This window comes from Narcine bancroftii, chromosome 1 (genome assembly GCF_036971445.1).
Source record: "Narcine bancroftii isolate sNarBan1 chromosome 1, sNarBan1.hap1, whole genome shotgun sequence".
In the NCBI taxonomy this organism is placed as follows: Eukaryota; Metazoa; Chordata; class Chondrichthyes; order Torpediniformes; family Narcinidae; genus Narcine; species Narcine bancroftii.
The window spans coordinates 83,029,379-83,049,849 of record NC_091469.1 but is presented as its reverse complement, the minus strand read 5'-3'; the positions used below and the strand labels follow the sequence as shown (position 1 = coordinate 83,049,849).

The 20,471-nt window shown below is 43.2% G+C and overlaps 1 protein-coding gene across 1 annotated transcript in view; it reads left to right on the top strand.

Annotated features, from left to right (window-relative positions):
* Positions 1-17,519: 17,519 nt before the first annotated feature.
* The window catches only part of tmed7 (transmembrane p24 trafficking protein 7), an 18,859-nt gene continuing 15,907 nt past the window's right edge, over positions 17,520-20,471 (top strand). Inside the window, exon 1 of the mRNA XM_069931263.1 lies at positions 17,520-17,836. Coding sequence (XP_069787364.1) covers positions 17,693-17,836 — 144 coding nt within the window. The 5' untranslated portion in view covers positions 17,520-17,692. The remainder of the gene's footprint in view (positions 17,837-20,471) is intronic.

The window sequence follows — 20,471 nt, the reverse complement described above, 5'->3', positions numbered from 1 at the left end:
TAGCAATTGAACCATTGGCAGAAGTAATTAGAACTGATAATGAAATTAAAGGATTTGAATGAAGTAGGTAATAAAGAACATAACATTAGTTTATTTGCTGATGATGTTATAGTATATTTAACAAGACCAGAAATATCTTTAAATTAGTTGAATGAGAGATTAAAAGAATATGGGTTAGTATCAGGTTATAAAGTGAATGTTGAAAAAAGTGAAGTAATGCCTATGGTGGATATGGATTACTCTCAATGTAAAAGATTGACAAAATTTAAATGGCAAAATGAAGCAATTAAATTCTTAGGAATTAAAATTAGTTGAAATATAAGTAATTTGTTTAAACTGTGGAGATGCACAGCCAAATGGAAAACCGGCCCTGCTTGTATCGCCACGTGGTGAGGCAGCCATTAGGAGAGGGCATCGTCAGGGGTTTCTTCTTGACTCCAGCATCCCTTCCAGCGCATGCCATGGGTAGCAATTATTACATCTCAATGCACCAGCTGACTGAGTTCATGCTGCCCTTAAAGGGGCTGTAGTGCCTCAGGCAGCACCTCCTGCCACCAGGTAACACGGTAACCATGTGTCCTTAAAGCAAGGTTAACAGTCTTCCAGACTGTAGTGTTAGCCCTTTCGATCTGCCCATTGCCCTGTGGGTTTCAGCTCATGGTATGGCTGGTGGCAATCCCCTTTCGTAGCAGGGCTTGGCGCAGCTCAGCGCTCATGAATGCTGAGCCTCTGTCTGTATGAATGTAATTGGGAAAGCCAAAGTCGCTGAAAATTCTGTGAAGTGCCTTAATGACAAGACACTGACGAGACATCAGGGCAGGGTATCACAAAGGGAAACCTTGAATATTCGTCGATTGCTGTAAGTAAATATACATTTTTGTTGTTGGAAGGTAACAGCCCTTTGAAATCTAAGCTAATCCTCTCAAAAGGTAGGGTTGTCTTGATGAGAGTGGCCTCCGGAGCTTTAAAGTACTGTGGTTTGCATTCTGTGCAAACAGGACAGCTTTTAGTCAGTTTTCTGACTTCTTCCAGGGAGTAAGGAAGGTTGTTAGCCCTTATGTAGTGGAAGAATCTCGTGACACCTGGGTAGCACAGTCTGCTATGGATCTCTTTTAGTCCCTCAAGCTGAGCACCGGCAGCAGCTCGTGACAATGCGTCAGAGGGATCATTTAACCTGCCCAGTTTGTACTGGATCTCATAATTATAAGTTGAGAGTTCTATTTGCCAGTGTGGCATCTTATTGTTCTTGATTTTACTTTTGTGTTTCGTACTGAACATGTAGGCTACAGATTTTTGATCAGTGACTAAGGTAAATTTTCTGCCGGCTAGAAAGTGTCTTCAGTAGCAAACAGCTTCAATAATAGCCTGGGCTTCTTTTTCTATGGCAGGATGTTTTAGTTCAGGTCCGTGTAATGTGCAGGAGAAGAATGCCACAGGTCTACCCTTTTGATTAAGGGTTTCTGCCAAGGCACAATCTGAGGCATCAGTTTCCACTTGGAACGGAACATCCTCGACAATGGACAAAAGTGCAGCTTTGGCAATATCAGCTTTAATTCTCTCGAAAGCCTTCAAGGCCATAGCAGAATGAGGAAAAGATTTAGTGTCAAACAGAGGCAGAGCTTTCGTAGCAAAGTCACGTACCCATTTGCAGTAGTAGGAAAAGAATCCCATATACCTTTTAAGGGCTTTTGCTGAGTCTGGGGGTGGTAACTTCTTAAGGGGAGCCATTATTTCCGGATCGGGGAGGATTTCGCCCTTGTGGACAATGTAGCCCAGAACAGGCAGCTCTGTTGCATTGAAAACACATTTACCCTCGTTAAATGTAAGGTTAAGTTCTTTAGCTGTTGCTAAAAATTTCTTTAAGTTGTTGTCGTGCTCAGTCTGTGTTTTCCCACAGATAGTGACATTATCCAGATAGGGAAACGTACCCTGTAACTCATACGTTCTAACAATCTTATCCATTTCCCTCTGAAACACTGATACACCATTAATGACTCCAAAAGGTACCCTTTTAATCTGGTATAACCCCCATTTGCCTCAAAGGCCGTATAGGGTAGTTCCCAATTTTTAATAGGGATTTGGTGGTAAGCTGCTTTGAGATTGATAGTGCAGTACACTTTGTATTGCGCTATCTGATTAATCATTTCATTGATGCGTGGCAGGGGGTAGGCAAACAGGTTAGTATAATGGTTGATTGTCTGGCTGTAGTCAATAGTCATGCGCTCTAGTATTTGCCAAAGCCCTTTCCTGCTCACGGTGTCGAAGGCTTTGGTGAGGTCAACAAAGGTGATGTAGAGTCCTTTGTTTTGTTCTCTGCACTTTTCTTGGAGCTGTCTGAGGGCAAAGACCATGTCAGTAGTTCCTCTGTTTGCGCGAAAGCCGCACTGTGATTCTGGGAGAATATTCTCGGCGACACTAGGTATTATTCTATTTAGTAGAATCCTAGCGAAGATTTTGCCTGCAATGGAGAGCAACGTGATTCCCCTGTATGGCTGCACCATTTCATCAGATGCAAGGATCGACAATGAGATAGACAACAGACTCGCCAAGGCAAATAGCGCCTTTGGAAGACTACACAAAAGAGTCTGGAAAAACAACCAACTGAAAAACCTCACAAAGATAAGCGTATACAGAGCCGTTGTCATACCCACACTCCTGTTCGGCTCCGAATCATGGGTCCTCTACCGGCACCACCTACGGCTCCTAGAACGCTTCCACCAGTGTTGTCTCCGCTCCATCCTCAACATCCATTGGAGCGCTTTCATCCCTAACGTCGAAGTACTCGAGATGGCAGAGGTCGACAGCATCGAGTCCACGCTGCTGAAGATCCAGCTGCGCTGGATGGGTCACATCTCCAGAATGGAGGACCATCGCCTTCCCAAGATCGTGTTATATGGCGAGCTCTCCACTGGCCACCGTGACAGAGGTGCACCAAAGAAAAGGTACAAGGACTGCCTAAATAAATCTCTTGGTGCCTGCCACATTGACCACCGCCAGTGGGCTGATAACGCCTCAAACCGTGCATCTTGGCACCTCACAGTTTGGCGGGCAGCAACCTCCTTTGAAGAAGACCGCAGAGCCCACCTCACTGACAAAAGGCAAAGGAGGAAAAACCCAACACCCAACCCCAACCAACCAATTTTCCCCTGCAGCCGCTGCAACCGTGTCTGCCTGTCCCGCATCGGACTTGTCAGCCACAAACGAGCCTGCAGCTGACGTGGACTTTTTACCCCCTCCATAAATCTTCGTCCGCGAAGCCAAGCCAAAGAAAAAAGAAGTCAATAGTCAATAGTGTGATTTTTCACAACTATCATCCGGGCTCCCCACTGACTCTATCTGAGTTCAATCACTCCCTCTTTAAGCAATCTCTGGGACTCAGCTTTGATAAACTCACGATCCTCTTTGCTGTAAGAACGGCTCTTGATAGAGATGGGCCGACACTCAGGGGATAAATCACTGAAAAGGGAGGGAGCTTTGATCCTTAATGTGGACAGACCACAGTAACTAGCACTGGGGATGTTAAGTGTAGGTAGTGGCCCATCCAAATTTAACACTACACGTTTCATCTGAGGTTGAATATCCAACTCCAGTAACACAGGAGCACAGAGCTCAGGCATTACAAAAAGCCAAACATCAGCAAGGCAATGTCCCTGCAAGTTTAAAGTAACTTTACACTTGTCCCATACAATTTTTGTAAGTTCACTACAAGCCATCGATATCTTTCAGTTCGCTGGATATCTCCGCAAATTTAAGGCTTTGGCGACTTTCTCGTGGATGTAGCTGTCAGTACTCCCCGAGTCTATTAGGCAATCGAGAGTCTCACCATTCACCTCCCCCTTCCAGTCCGAAACATCCCCCAACCTTTACAGTCAATTGAGCTATCACAGGAGAGCTTTGTGTTGATCTCACCTCAACGTCACTTGAAGCCGATTCAGTTGGCTCATCTGAAGATTCCTCCTTTTCACAGTTGTCTTCCATTCCCGCAGCTCTAGGATGAATTTTCTAGGTGCTTCTCTTCTTATCAGTGGAAGTATTTTTCGTCCTACATGCTTTAGCGAAGTGGCCGTGTTTCCCACAATAGCTGCAGGTAGCAAATTGGGCTGGGCACTTCTGTCTGGGATGCCAGCTCTTATCACAGAAGTAGCATTTGCTTTCCTTCGGGATTCTACCACTCCTGGATGTTTCCCCTTCGGATTCTAGCATTTCACTGGACTGCATAGCACTTCTCAGTGTTTTGGCTAGAGTGACTGTCCGATCATAGGTTAAAGGCTCCATCTCCAGCAGCCTCTGATGGATGTAACTGGAGTCGATTCCATTGACAAAAGCATCCAGCTTCAAGGCATTGTGGTGTTGTTGCACATTGACTGCCCTGACATCACATTCATTTGCCAGTGAGTTAAGGGCTAGTGCATAGGCAACAACACTTTCCCCGGGTTTCTGGAGTCTAGTCAGCAACTGGTGTTGAGCAAGCACCACATTCCGTGGCACCGCGTAGTAAGCAGTCAGATGTTCTCAGGCCATAGCCAAAGTGGTAGCTCCCTGCATTATGGCAAAGGGGACTTCACCCAGCAGGAAATTCAAGAGGCTCCACTGTATCACCTCATCGACCACATTGTTTCAAGTCATGTAGTAATCGAAACAAACAATCCGGTGGATGAAAATTTCTCTGGCCCTCGGGGCAGACTGGTCGAGTATCAGCTGCTCTGGCTTGAGTGCTGCAACCATTTCTGCTAATAAAATTGTAGTGCCAGTTGATGAAGTAGATAAAGATGATGTGGTAAAACATTATATTCATGGCTTTTATTAGCAGAATCCTGGTACAATAATGAAAGTCAATGGGTGCATACACAGTTATACCCAAGGGGAATGTCTTTAATGGTAGAGATAATGCACAGCCAATGTTAGTACAGCAAGGCTTACCAGAGGGGAGACAGGCAGCTTAACAGAGATTCACCACAGGGGCATGCTGAATTCGAATAAAAATAGTTGTTAACGACCATTGATGTGGTGGCAGTGATTTACTTCAGCTCTTCAGAGTGGCACAAAACTAAATTATTTGCCATTGTTAAAAAAATTGGAAGAGGATTTGAAAAGATGGAAAGATTTACCTTTAACATTAATAGGATGAGTGAATTGTATTAAAATGAGTATTTTTCCAAGAATACAATATTTGTTTAAATCATTGACCATTCAAGTACCAGAATTTTTCTTTTGAAACTTTTTAAAATTTTTAAAATAATTTTTTTGGGGGACTCCGCCATCTTCCCCCGCCTTTGGGCAAAAAAAAAATCTTGAAACTTAAATAAAATTATATGTGAATTTCTTTGGAAAGGTAAGATGTCAAGAATTAGTTTAGAAAAATTAATGTGGAAATTTGATCAGGGTGGACAAATTAAAAAAATTATCTTAAAGCAGCTCAATTGAGGTTTTTGTCCTCCTGTTATCAATGGGATGAAAAAACAGCTTAGATTCAAATAGAAATGAATAAAATTGGTGAATTGGAGTTAAATTTGTATCAATGGAATAGTGAGTTGATTAAAGGAACTAAAGATTTTTCTGTGTTGAACATATTTTAAAATATGGAATAGAATTCATATTGAGAGAGGAATTAAAAATGATCAATTACCAAAAATGTTGTTAAAACAAAATCAACTTCTTCCCTAAGTGAAAATCTTGCTTGAAGAAGTGAAAAACAGGCAGGATAAGGGAGATGCAGTCGAAGTTGTGTATTTGAATTTTTAGAAGGCTTTTGATAAACCACATAGGATACTTCTTAACAGGATAAGAGCCCATAGTATAGTAGCAAACATATTGGCATGGGTAGAGCATTGGCTGATTGGCAGAAAGCAAAGGGTTGGCTGCCAGTTGTTAGTGGTGTTCCACAGGAGTTGGTGTTGGGCAGCATCTTTTTATGTTATTATTAATGATTTGAATTATGGAATGAATAACTTTGTGGCCAATTTTGAAGATGATATGAAAGTAGGTGGAGGAAACAGAAGCACTTAGATAGATTAGGAGAAAGGGTAGTAGAAAAATAAGCTGGCAGACTATTTTTAAAATGGGGAGAAAATTGAATGTACCCAGATACAATGGGACCTGAAGTGCTTGTGGAGGATAGTCTGAAGGTAAACTTGCAGTTAGTGATGAAGAAGGCAAATGCAATGCTGAGATTCATTTTATGAGGAATAGATGAGAAGGATGTGATGTTGAGGCTCTATTAGCCACTGATGAGCCCTCACGAAGTACTGTGAGCAGTCTTGGGCTCCTCATTTAAGGAAAGATATGCGGACATTGGAGAAGGTTGGAAGGAGGGTCACAAGGATGATTCTGGGAATGAAAGGGTTATCATATGAAGCCCATTTGGCAGCTCTTGACCTGTATTCATTGGAATTTTGGAGAATGAGGGCAGAACTTAATGCAATATTTTGAATGCTGAAAGGCATAGATAGAGTAGACGTAGAAAGGTTGTTTCCTATAGTGGGAGAGGTCAAGAGGGCACAACATCAGGATTGAGGGATGTCTGCTTAGAACAGAGATGTGGAGGGATTTCTTTAGCTAGAGGATTGTAAATCTGTGAAATTTGTTGCCACAGGTAGTTGTGGAGACCCGGACATTGGGTGCATTTAAGGCAGAGATTGATATTTTCTTGATTAGCCAGGGCATCAAAGATTATGAGCAGAAGGCCAGGCATTGGGGCTGAGTAGGGAAATGGATCACCAGATTAAATGGTGAGGAAGACTCAATGGCTGAATAACCTATTTCTGCTCCTATGTTTTATTATGGTTTCATGGCAACAGATTTAAACACTTAAGCAAGCGTTGACAGTTGTGTTAAAATGAAAACAACATGCAGCTTTTTTTAAATTTGCTTTGGAATAAACAGTGAATAAACAGAATTGTAAGTGATTAAATGTTTGTTATGATGTCATTGCTATTTCAAATTAAGTCTGCAGGATCCAGGACAGAATATAAGTGACTTAGTAAAGTAAGAAGAAACAATCAAATACTGCAAAATATTCCATTCAGTTTATGAACATTTTCTATTCCTGAAAATAATTATTTGATCTTGAATTAGGTGGTTCCTTAGAAAGAAATTCATCTCACAAAGGCTGTTATGCAGCAACATATAAAAGGTGTTAAACCAGTACATATTTCGAGTAGGTTGTTAAAAATTCATTGATAATTTGGGAGCATCTTAGAAAAGCTAATCATTCTTGCCTTCGCATATCTGGATCATGGCATGGTTTATTTGGTTCTGCTTCAGTTCATGGTGAGCCAACTACCTGTACTTGACTGCAGCAGCAACTTGGCTACGGAAGCCAGCTTCTGTGGGTGAGGGTCCCTGGTGTCTTGCTGCATGTGTGGCCTTACCCTTGGAAATATCTCAAAAGCCACCTATTATGGTGTGTCCCCAGGTATAGTGGCTATCTGCAAAGGTTTCTGACAAACATCCTCATTTTATTTGGAGAAATCAAAAAAAAGAATTTAAATCAAAACACTTAGAAATACCTGTAAACACCTAAACAACTGCATTTAATTTCAAATTAAATATATTTAAATTGATTTCATTGATTAAACAAAATTTAAATGTGTTTCCTCAAAACCATTTGTTGAACTAATTCAGTGCAGTCGCTGAACCCGTGCCAGTTTGAAACTGGTTCTGGTTAAGCAGTCAGATTACATGGTATATCTTCTGTCATGTTTCCAATCTGCTGCTGCTGTCCACATGGCTTTGAGGCATGACAGCTACAGTGATGTAAAACAGTCAGGGCTTCTGTATGAATCGGGTGCTGTAGCCATCAGCACTGATTTAAATGATCAAGCTGACTCTTCCAACAGAAAAGTTGTGTACTATTGATCTATATCTTTGTCATTTGCCCAAATAAAAAAAAGTGGTTATTTTAAGACCAAAAAAAAACACAATTTCTATGAGTGCACTATTCAAAGCATACTTGCTGGATGCATTACAGTTTTGTAATGCTCAATGACAGAAGAAGCAAAAGAAGGTGCTGAACGCAGCTTCGAACAAACAAAAACTTCCTTCCCCTCCTGTTGCCTTGGAAAAGCAGCCAACATACTGAGACACCCATGCATTCCATTTGATGCTCTAAGTTTTAATATTTGTATTTGTGTAAAGAATCACCCATGACAGGATTTAGAAGAAGCGATTAAAAAGGGAGAGTTATTTTTTCCCCCCAAGTCAAGGTATTGTGGAACATGGATGAGAAGCTGCAATAGCGATGCTGAACTTTGGCCTATATATGTTTCTTCATAATACAGATCAATCAGCAGTTGAGACTGAAGTCATTTAAAGTTTTTGGTCATTCCCTGTCATTATTTTAATTCTGCAGAAGATTTACTATTTAAAGTAGGTTCTTCATGGTTTTCATTCACTTCAAGCATGCATGACAAAACTTCCTGGGATTGATCATGGCACATCCTTGCTGAACACTGGGACATGTAAGGATTATCATCAATTAGTATCCTTTGTCTCGTTTTATCCAACTTCATTCCTTCGGCTGTTTTAATTTTTGGGGAAGAATTTCTTCCTCAATCTTTTTGGTTAGCTAATAATGTATATTCTGTTGTGTCCGGGTTGTACCATCTGAAGTCTTAATAAACACCAAAAAGGCTTGTAAGTTTACAGTACATTTCTTTACTCACATCAGGCTACTGGGTCATGTATAGATACAATGTCACTCACTGTGCATGCACCACTCTCAAGTGTGATGTGGCTCTTACAGTGTTAGTTTTCATGCTCTAGCATAAAATAGTCCCAGGTTTCCTCAGTTTATAACATTCCTCCTTCTTTAAAAAAATATTAATTTTTTAAGGATTTATTACAACTTAAGGTTTCTTAAAAATAAATCATCACTGCTTCTTTATCTGCAATTGTAATTAAGAATTAACTATTCTATTTACACATTTGCAGTTCTATATTCTTTTCAGCAGAATCGCACTGGTGGCAGGATGTTGCTTCTCCACCTCGTAGGCTTTGTTGCAACTGTTTAGTTCTGTGGTTCTCTTGCTGGTTGCTGTGCAGTTGTTGCTGTGTTGTTGGTTGGGGTTTTGCCTCACGTTCCCTTACAAGTTGTTAGAATTACAAAAGTTGCTGATGCTCCTGGTGCTTTTTGTGTCATATCTGGGCAAATGTGGATCTTATTTAGTCTCAGATTCTGTCTCAATGATGTATGACCTTCGCATCTCAGCTTTTCTAACAAACTTTGAAGGTTTTTAACACTGGCTCTTGAACATGCACATGCTGCCCTGTGAAGAGTTCTGGTAATGTTGTGCATGTTTGTTGTAATGTTGACGACTTCCCTCCTGTATGCTTGTCAACTTTCTTCTTATTTGCTCTTGGTCGTCTGGTGAATAGATTTTGCTTGGCAGGGTTGTCTTATACTTTCTGCCATTCAGAAGGTCTGCCAGGAATTTCATGTCAGCCCTCAAGAGTGTTGCTAGCAGTGACAGAAGAACAAGGTAAGGGTCTTCCTTTGTCTCTAGACACTTAGTGAGAGTGCGTTTAATTGTCTGGACATGCCGCTGAATGAATCCATGGCCCCTGGGGTAAAATGGTTATGATGTGGTGATGGTGAACCCATATTCTGGAGCTATTTCTCTAAATTCACACTATGTGAATTGGGTCTCTGTAGTGAACTGGGATTCACTAGAAGTGTGCTGTACTGATGACTGATTGCGGCTCCTGGCTCCTCCCCTAGGGGCCCATATATAACTCTGGTTTCCCACCTATACCTCGAACCCTCTGAAATATGTTTATGAACTCTACCTGTGTTGTAAGCTAATAAAAGCGTTAGTTCTCCCTCCAGTTGAGTGTGGGCTTTTATCTTTGCTACAATTTTATTAGCTTACAAACAAGGATGGAGGCATTACTCAAGCCCAGTATGCACTTAATAGACCCCCAGTCCTCTGATGCAGCTGAGGAGTTCGCATATTGGCTAGACAGCTTCCAGGGCTACCTGAACACGACCAGGGAGGAGTATGGAGTTGTCCAAGACTGTCCGACGTATGAGGCCAGCATTGAGGCGCTGAAGGCCCGCTACCTGAAGGACCTGAATGAGGTCCTAGTGAGGCACCGGCTCACCCTATGCCTGGAGAGTCGATTAATAAATACCTGCTGGATCTGCGGATGCTGGCTAAGAAGTGCAGGTATGAGGCTGCTTCGGGCCGCATCCAGGAAGATGAACAGATCTGGGACACTCTAGACACATGGGTCTGCTGGCCAACAGTCTTGAGAATGACGACCTCGAGGCCAGCGAACTTGCGCTTTCGGATGAGCACCTCCAAGGACTGGCTGCTCCCGCTACGGTGGCTCCTGCTCTAATGGCTGCCACTTCCTGACCCTGGGAGGGCTTTTTCTGCAGCAAGGGACAGCACCCTGGTGCCCGCTGTCCAGCCAAAGATTCGGCTTGCTCCAGCTGTGGGAGGAAGGGACATTGGGCAAGGTTCTACCACACGAAGGGAGGTCCAGGGAAGTCCATGGCCTGTACCACTCCTGGATCTGATTCCAGCCCCAGGTTGTCTGCCCCAGTCTTGTCTGAGATCGCCTGCTGTGCAACCTACCACCTACGAAATGGTGCAAAAAGCCTTGGCAGCCATCTTGCAACGACCCGATTTTGAATTCAGCATTGCTGGTCCTTGTCCAGAATAGACCTCACCAGCTCAGCAACTCAATGGTGACGGTGAAGGTAAACGGATATTAGACCAAGTGCCTGATTGACACAGGCTCCACAGAAAGTTTAATAGCCTCACGAACTGTGCAAAAATATAACTTAAAAATGTACCCGTCTAATTACCAAATCTTCCTTGCGTCACAGTCCCATTCAGTGCAGGTAAGAAATATCTATTATGTATTTTGTCCTTTCTAAGTTGTATCCATATTGTATTTGTAACATATCTATCATGTATTTTGTCCTTTCTAAGTTGTATCCATATTTTATTTGTAACATATCTATCATGTATTTTGTCCTTTTTAAGTTGTATCCATATTGTATTTGTAACATATCTATTATGATTTACTAAATACAATTTTCTAAAAAAAGTTGTGTACACTATTCTGAAGAATTGGCACTCCTTCTCCTTAATAATGCATTTGTCTGCATTGAGTTTGATGCCGACCCCTCTTGTTCTCTCTATGGGTTTGTGTAGGTGAAGGTCATGGGTTTTCCAATCTCTACCAAAGACCTAGATGTTGTCTGTGATGTCAACAGCACCCTTGCATCTGCAGCAGGTCTCATCTATCTTTTGCTAGAAGACGTCTTGGCTCACCTTTAGGACAAAAGGTAGTTGCAGGAACTTGTACCGGCTGAATGGAGTTTTGAACATTGTGAGCAGTGTCGATTCTTCATCCAGCTTCACATTCCAATATCCATTCTTTGTATCTAGGTTTATAAAGACTTTGGATCTTGTTAGTTCAGAAGTGATGTCTTCCAGTGTTGGTGTTGGATTGTGACCTCTTTTGATTGCTTGGTTTAAGTCTTTGAGATCCAGACATATCCTCAGGTGGCCATTTGGTTTTTCCTTTATTACAATGGAATTCACACAGTCGACCACTTTCGATATCACTTGTTTTCTTCCATTTCTTCCAGCTCCTGCTCTAGCTTTTGTTTCAGCTCTATTGGCACCTTCCATGGAGCTTGGGGGTATGCATTGGGGGTATTCAAAATTTCCGAAACACCCGACTGTATCTTTGAAGCATTCAGGATACATGTCCATGAGCTCGGCCTTGTTTGTGATCAGAGGGCATTGCTCATCGGGGTGCCGCTATTGATCCTCTTGGACATTTCCTTCTCCCTGATCTCATGGTTTACAGAGATTAGCTGTAATTCCTGACAACGATTCAGGCCTAGGATGCTGGTCTGTTGGCGTCAACCATGAAGAATATGCATGTGATGCTCTTTCCTTTTATTTGGACTTTTCCTCGTTGTTTAATCACGGGACTACCATAGGCTGTAGCGTGACATTTACGGCTTCTAGTATGCCTTCCTCTGAGTACCTGTTCACCATGTTCTCAGGGAACATCTGACATTACTCTCTAAGTGGGAGGACGTTGCTTTGTGATCCAGTGTCCAACTTTATGTTCAAGTTGAATATTGTTGGTTTGTTTCTGATTTTTCTTTTCACTTGGATCGTGGTGTGCAATTCACTTTTTCTTCCCTTCCCTTTCTTCGACGTCTGATGGAGGAGTATTGTTTTGATGTCAAGTGTCAGTGTGTCGGAGTCACTGCTGTGGTGTACTTTCCTTCTATATTTTTGTTTTCTCTCTTTCCGCCCCAGACTTACACATCTTTTCCCAGTGATTGACCTTCACACAGGTCCTGCACTTCGGACCATACGCAGGGCATTTCTTGCGGTCATTGAAGAGGTGTAGTCTGCTGCACTTCCTACTGTTCTCAGATGTCTGCGGCTTTCTCTGTGTGCACTTTATGGCATCGACCCTTCTATCACTGTGCTGCATGTGGGCCTGCATGGAGAGGGATTACATTTGCCTCCTAGTGGCCTCGAAGTCCCTAGCTGTGTCTACGGCATCTGCTAGTTCCAAGCTGTCTTTTCCTATGAGAGCTTTCTGCCCTTCAGGATGAGTGCTTCCCCAGATTAGTTGATCTACGATTCTCTCCTCTATTTCTTAGAACTTGCATTTTGCTGCAATATTCTTTAGCCTTGTTAGGAAATTATCTACCAACTCATCAGGCTCTTGTTTTAATCCCTGGAACTCATATCACTGTATTCTATGGTTGGATTTCGGTTCCAGATGAGAGGAAAAATTTTCTAACATCCTTTCTGGGTTATTTTCTTCCTTTTCAGCCAGCTCCCAGCTATTAAACAGGTCTAGTCCTCGCTCTCCCGAATGTAACTAACCAATTTCTGTGGTGTAGCTCCCTTGAGGAAGCTTTTGAATGCCAGGTTTCATTTCTGCTTGAACCTTTTGAAAACCTCTATGATGTCATCAGCTTCCCTGTCCATTACTGGGTGCAATGTTGCTGCTGTGGCCATCTTCTTCTCCAGCACTGGTAGTCAGATAATGCAGCATTTTCTTTGTTTCCTTCTCTCCATGTTTATTTCCATTTTTTTTCTATATGGTGTGGGTTTCGATCGATCCCACCGCTGCCACCATGTTGTGTCCGGGTTGTACCATCTGAAGTCTTAATAAACACCAAAAAGGCTTGTAAGTTTACAGCACATTTCTTTACTTACATCAGGCTACTGGGTCATGTATAGATACAATGTCTCTCACCGCGCATGCACCACTCTCAAGTGTGATGTGGCTCTTACAGTGTTAGTGTTCATGCTCTAGCATAAAATAGTTCCAGGTTTCCTCAGTATATAACATATTCTATTTGTATGATGTCAGTTATGGTGGTTGTATTTGTGTAGAAAATCATCCACTATGGACTGGGGTTACCTAAATGAGGGAGCAAAGGCAAGCAAGTGCCATCATTCCATCAGGCTTACACAGTGCATGCACATTTGCATTCTGCACTGGCCAAAATTTCTTAATTTTTTAATTCAAATTTTAAATTTCATGGCAGCAGCAATTTCAGTGGCCATAAAATTTTGTCTGTTAAAAGCTTTTCTCATCTGAAAACTCACACAGACATTGATCCCCAAGCCCCTGGATACCATGGGTGGTAAACCCACAAGATATTTGTAGTGGATTTAATTGAGGTAGACCAGCGTAATGTCACACATATAGATGGATGTAGGGCCGTATTGTAGCTGGTGCTTGCTGCTGAGAGCTGCACATCATACTGAAGGCAATATCCCAAAAGAAATATTTTGCCACCACATGTCAGCTGGTGGATACCCCGTGAAGAGGTATCTGTGCAGGATCGCTACATGGGTACAGACACTAACCAACTTTCTTCTTCAGTAAGGACATGAAGAAGAGTGATGGAAATCCAATGTTTCCTCTTGCACCAGAAGGAAGACTCCATCTTCTTCAGGAAATAGATAATAAAAGCAGGACCAAAGTGACCATCCAGTACCATAGCATAGAGGCTGACAGTTGGTTTATGAACAGTGCTTGATCTCCATAGGAAAATGCTCAGAACTGAACTGCCAAGTGGCCAAGCTGTTAATTTCAGTTCCTGTCTGTTTTTTGACTAGGCTTTTTTAGTGAACAATATAAATGAGATGCATGGAGCTTCATGTGAATAGGTTCATCTCCTCCAGCAAGGAGTCCAGCTGCCATTTTATCTGTACAGAGGGTATGGCTGAAGAAAGCACCTGTCTGATTACATCAAGAGGAAAGGAATTGGCACACGAACAGATGATTACTCTGACTTTGGAAGCCCTGACATTACCCCGGGAAATAGCAGTGGTCTACATACCAGGCCATCAGAGGGGAGATACCCCGACCGCAATTGGGAACAGACTGGCTGATGAAGAGGCCAAAAGGGCAACCATGCAACAAGAAGTCCGTTTGCTGACCTTAATCCCAATAAGACAAGGTATAAAAAAGGCTCCCATTTTCACTGCTAAGGAAGAAAAGGACATGGCTCAGCTGAGCGCAAGCCAGCTGCCTGATGGAACATGGAAGACACCGGATGGAAGAATGGTTCTAAATAAGGAAATAACTCGCAATATTTTAAAACACCTGCATCATCAGAGCCACTGGGGCACCCAAGCCTTGTGCGACACAGTGCTTCGAGAATATGTGTGTAAGGGGATCTACACCTTGGCCCAACAGGAGGTGCAGAACTGCCACATCTGCACAAGAATTAATAAGAAGGTAATGAGGACGAGTACCATGGGAGGTCAACCGTTGGCCATACGCCCCTTCCAAAGAATCCAGATTGACTTCACAGAGTTACCTCAAGTCCAAAGATGGAAGTATCTGTTGGTGGTGCTAGATCACTTTACCCGATGGGTGGAAGCCTTCCCAACAGTAAATGCTACAGCCTCTACAGTAGCTCGCCTCCTCCTAGAGCAGGTGATCCCCAGATATGGTATAATGGATTCTATAGACTCAGACAGGGGTCCACATTTTTGCTCCAAAGTCCAGCAATTGATTTGTGATGCATTGCAGGTCTCTTGGAAATTGTATACCCCTTGGCATCCACAAAGCTCAGGAAGGGTTGAACGTATGAATGGAACCCTAAAGACGCAATTGACAAAATTAATGGTGGAGACTAAAATGCCTTGGATAAAGTGTCTGCCCCTGGCCTTATTGAGAATTCGTACTGCCCTACGCAGGGATGTGGGGTTGTCCCCTTATGAGATGATGTTTGGGCTTCCTTTCTGGAGTACAGTTGAGGGGTGTCCCACCTTGGGGGAAGGGGATATTTTTGTTAGGAACTATTTACAGGCACTGTCACGCTCTCTTACAGATTTACGAAAGAGTGGACTATTGGCACAAACACCGCCTCTAGACTTTTCTTTACACAAGGTGGAACAGTGATCTTTATAAGGACACAGCGCACCTCGTGTGAGCACATGAATCTACATATGAACGCAGGGCTCTACATCCAACCACATGGTTCTACTCACAAACACATAGCTTCATATGTAAACACAAACACAGGGATATACATACGAACACAAGGATGTATATACGAACACATAGATCTATATACAAACACAGGGATCTACATATGAACACATGGTTCTATATACAGCTGGAGTGTAGATCCCGGACGAGCCCCCAATTGTCAGAAGTACAAATTCTCACACATGAGTCTCTTTAAAATTGATGACACGACAAGCTTTATTTACAAGTCTGCAGAGTTGGACTCAACTGGCTTCTCGCCAAGTCAAGCCCCGATACATACAGTGCATTGATTTTTATACCTTTTTTTGTTTATCCTTCCCCTTCTTTTTAACACTGTTTTAATTGGTTAGTTTTTGCAAAATCATCCTAAGTACACTTGCATTTGTAATTATCATGTTTGTTACGTACACTACGAACTCTACACACACTAAATTCTGTTTCTCACTCTTTTTATCAATCTTTGGCTCCTACATGTCTCTCTGTGACCATGAAAATCTCTGTTTGTTATAACATTGTCTAGCTGAAGTTTTATGGTAAGCTCCCTGTCTATTCTGGCTTCCCCTTTTATGATTAATCATCACATTTTAACTTAAGCCCTTTTTAACCTAAATTCTCTATCTATAACAAACTGAAGGGCCTGTTCCTTGGCCATAATTCTTTGTAAGTATTAAGTGAATCAAGAAAAGTAATATGTTTCTCTCCACTGTTGCAAACCTTTGTATTGTGAAAAGTTGTGACTGTCATGTGACAGCACTTTCTTCCCCCTCCCGCCCGCCCGCCCGCCCGCCCGCCCGCCCGCCCGCCCGCCCGCCCGCCCGCCCGCCCGCCCGCCCGCCCGCCCCTAGTCAGAGGACACACCAGCTGCCAATCAAGGTTTGGTTCCACCCCACCCATTAGTGCACCTTGCTGTTGGGCACATGTAAATTACCTGGACTGCATTCTCCAGCCTGCCTGAACTTGGCCTTGGGCCATTGGCTGTTGTAATTAGATTAATCCTCCTGCCACTGAGCTATTGGCCCCCAGTAAATGATGTGGGCTTGTACCTCCAGCACTATAAAGGTGCCATGTGCTGTTTGTTCTCTCTCTTTGCCAGCTTGGGACCACCCTGCTTCACTCCAGGCCTAGAAATGTGGAAGCTTGCTGGAGAAACTGTTGGTAAGATGTGCACTGTTAAAAGGGTTGGGAGTGTTTAATTAGTGTCCCTTGTAGCATAGAGCCGTGGCTGCACTGAGTCGAGGGGTGGTGGGGCCATCGTAGTGATTTTTCCCTGATCATTGTATGTACCAGTTTATTTTGTGTGCGTGTGCGTGCGTGTGTGTGTGTGTGTGTGTGTGTGTGTGTGTGTGTGTGTGTGTGTGTGTGTGTGTGTAGTGGTTTGCCTAACATATCGACACTGTTGTCCTATTTCCATCCCTGCAATAAACTTGCGATTTGTACCTGCACTTTGGTCTGGTTCTTAACCTGTGGGGCCCACACGAACCTGACAACAACCTTATAAGTGCACATGACTGTTCTAACTTTCACTCTGGGTTCTTCATATGAACAATCATGACAAATAATTCATATGATTATTCAGGGCTTTCCATATGATAATACAGGATTGTATATTGGATCACAGTGATCTTTATAAGGACACAGGGCACCTCGTGTGAGCACATGAATCTACATATGAACGCAGGGCTCTACATCCAACCACATGGTTCTACTCACAAACACATAGCTTTATATGTAAACACAAACACAGGGATATACATATGAAAACATGGCTCTACTTACAAACATGTGGTTCTACATACAAACACATGGATCTACATATGAACATGTGGTTCTATATATGAAAACATGCTCTACATATGAACACGTGGATTTACATCCAAACACATGGTGCGACTTACGATCACATGACTTCTCATTGCCCCTCCCAAGTCGCCTGCAAGTTGATTTTGCTGCCACCTGTCGGCTACTTCACACATTGCGCAGGTACAGGGTTTCTTTCCGGCCTTGGGGTGAGAGGTCAAACATCCGGGTGGGGCCGTGCTGCCACGTCTGGTTCCTATGCCCGCAACATCCGGGAGTAGTGCAGCGTCGCGCCGCCGGTTAAGATTCAAACTCGGAGGATTCGTGACAGCGCTCCCGGCTCCGATCTCCCGTCCGGTGTGTGCAGGGAAGCCCAGGCCGAGCCGGCATGTGGGCCAGGCTGTTGCTGTGGGCCCAGCTCCTCTGGCCGCTGGTCCGCGGCTCCGAGCTCACGTTCGAGCTCCCCGACAACGCCAAACAGTGTTTCTACGAGGACATCGCCCAGGGCACCAAGTGTACGCTTGAGTTCCAGGTGAGGCAGGTCTGGGACGCCGGTGAGAGCAGGGGATGGGGAGCAATGGTTGAGGGAAAGGGAAGAGAGGTTGGTGGGGGTGGCAGGGCAGTGGTAGGGGGAAGGAGGCGGTGGGGCTGCAGGGGGCGGTGGGGCTGCAGGGGGTGGTGGGGCTGGGGCGAGGCTGTGAGGGTCGGGTTGGTGGAGGGAGAGGGGGCTTACGGGGCGGAGGAGGGGAAGAGGGGGCAGCGGGAGCGTGCAGGCAGGGGAGGAGGTGGGGACCACCGGAGCCTGCGAGGGGACAGCGGGAGCCTGCGGGGTGGGGGGGGGGGTGGGGGGGGGGGGAGAAGGACCTGTGGAGGAGGGGACTAGGGGGTTGCTGCAAGGGGAAGGGAGCTGGGGAGGGGGGGGGATGTAACTGGGTAGGTTACCTGATTTGATGGAAGGAGTTAAGGGTAGGGAGACTGCAGAAAAGATGGTTTCATGTTAAAGAAGTAGGGGCAGGGGTTGTGGAGTATCCACAGGATGGGGGTGGTTTGTGGTAGGAGGAGGGGGTTGTGAGGAATTAAATGGAGGGGAGTGTTTGCCTCTGGTTCTCGGTGTGAGGGAGCAATGGTCCACGCCGCTTTTACGTATAGAATGTGTAATATGACGTTCTTTGGGATTGCAGGTCCATTGAAGAACTTGGTATTGTATTTCTCCCTGTTCACTGATGTTCATTGTATTCAAGATGATTGATGAGAACTGGCATTCTTTCATGATACTTGCCCGTTTCAATTTATTCTTTGTAACCAAAGAATAACAGGTTGGATTGCTTAATTGTACAATGCTAATTACAGATTGAAACTCTAATCTGATGTTTTTAATCTGTAATAGAGTTCTCTGCTAAGTAACTAATTCTAACTAAGATCTATCTAAGATTAAAATTTAACAGATTAGTAAAAGTGTTTGTTAATGAACCTACAAGTGCAATTTTTACCATCTCATCCAGTGGCATTTCTGACTTCTGGTTACAGACAGTTCTTGAAACCCCTGCATGAGCTAGGAATTGTCTACTCTTGAACAGTTCTCCTAGTCAGATGATGCCGTTCGGGCATAATTTCTGGAATCTGGCACAAATCAGGATTCAAGGGAGCTAGACGAAAGAATTTTTAACCTGTTTTTCTGATGCATCTTGGAATAAATTACATTTCTGGTATTGTTATTTGAACTTGATGTTCTACATGTTGTATCAATTCAAAATAACTTAATTACTGGTGTATCTAATATTTTACACAAAATGCTAAAATTCAATAATTTGTTAAAAAAAATGGATTGAGGTTTAGCATTAGTTAACAAGAATAGGAAACAAGTGTCAGATTGTATGCTACCAATTAAGATGCTACCTAATGAGCTGACATAACTTAATTCCATCATTTTAAAAACAAAGAAACATTTATTTGATTTTTAACTCGCCTCTAAATTTGAGCCATGGCAAGTTACCATTCCCAGAAATATAAGTAATGTTTGTCTTTGTGTCCCGACAAGCATTTGCCAAGATCATGATTATTCCTTTATTTCTGTCATTTCCTTGTATTTCCTGATCTACCCAACTCTGTTTTGAATGTACTCTTTACTCACCCTCTATTGCCCTTTAGAATGGGGAGTTCCAAATCTCTCCACTGTACATGAAGATAATTCTTCTCATCTAAACTGGCTCATGCCCAATTCTGAGACTATGACCCTGGGTCTAGCTCCTCAGGCAGAGGAAATATCTTTCCTGCATATTGTCTGTCAGGCTCTGGAAGAAATGTGTTTTGATGCAATATCCCATTCTTCAAAACAAGCACAACCCTGTCTACTCTTCTGAAGAGCAGATTTATCACCCAGGATCCAGAGTGAATCTTTGTTCCATTTCCTCAATGGCAAATAACCCATTTTTATTAATGTAAACCAAAATTGTAGTAATCAATCCCCATATATTTGCATCTGCACATCATTTTCATTGAATCCTCTTGTAGTAAAGGCCAACATGACATTTGGATTCCCTAATGCTAGCTACTCCTTTTTTTTGGCTTTAAGTGACTTGCATTCAAAAACATCTGGATCCAATGAACAGCTTGTATTCATTTACAAAAGCAGCAAGTTAGAATTTTGGTGTATATGTAAGTTGTATAGTGTGCATGACAATATAATTGTCAACAGGAATAAAACAAAAGTGTGCAGATGCTGTGATTGTAGCAAAAACAAAAATGCTGGAGGAACTCAGCAGGTCTAGCAACAACCATAGGAGGTAATGATATTTAACTAACTTTTTGGGCCTGAGCCCTTCTTTAAGTTGTGAATAAAAAGCAGGTAGGTTCCTGAATTTAAAAAAAAAAGCTGAGGGGTGGGGGAGGAGCAAAAGATGATAATTGGACATGGATAGGAGGACAGAGGAGGAAAGGTGAGAATTGATCGAGGGAATGCAGGAAAGAAGACAGAGGGATAGGAAAGGGATGGCCAGAGGAAAGAAGAAATGGGTGGTGCTGGGGCTAACTGAAACTAGAGAATTTGATGTTGATGCCATTCAGGTGGAGGGTGCCCAGACAGAATACAAGGTGTTTCTCCAATTGGCAGGCAGTCCCCATCTGGCTGTGCATGAGACCATGGGCCGACATGTCAGCATGGGAATGAT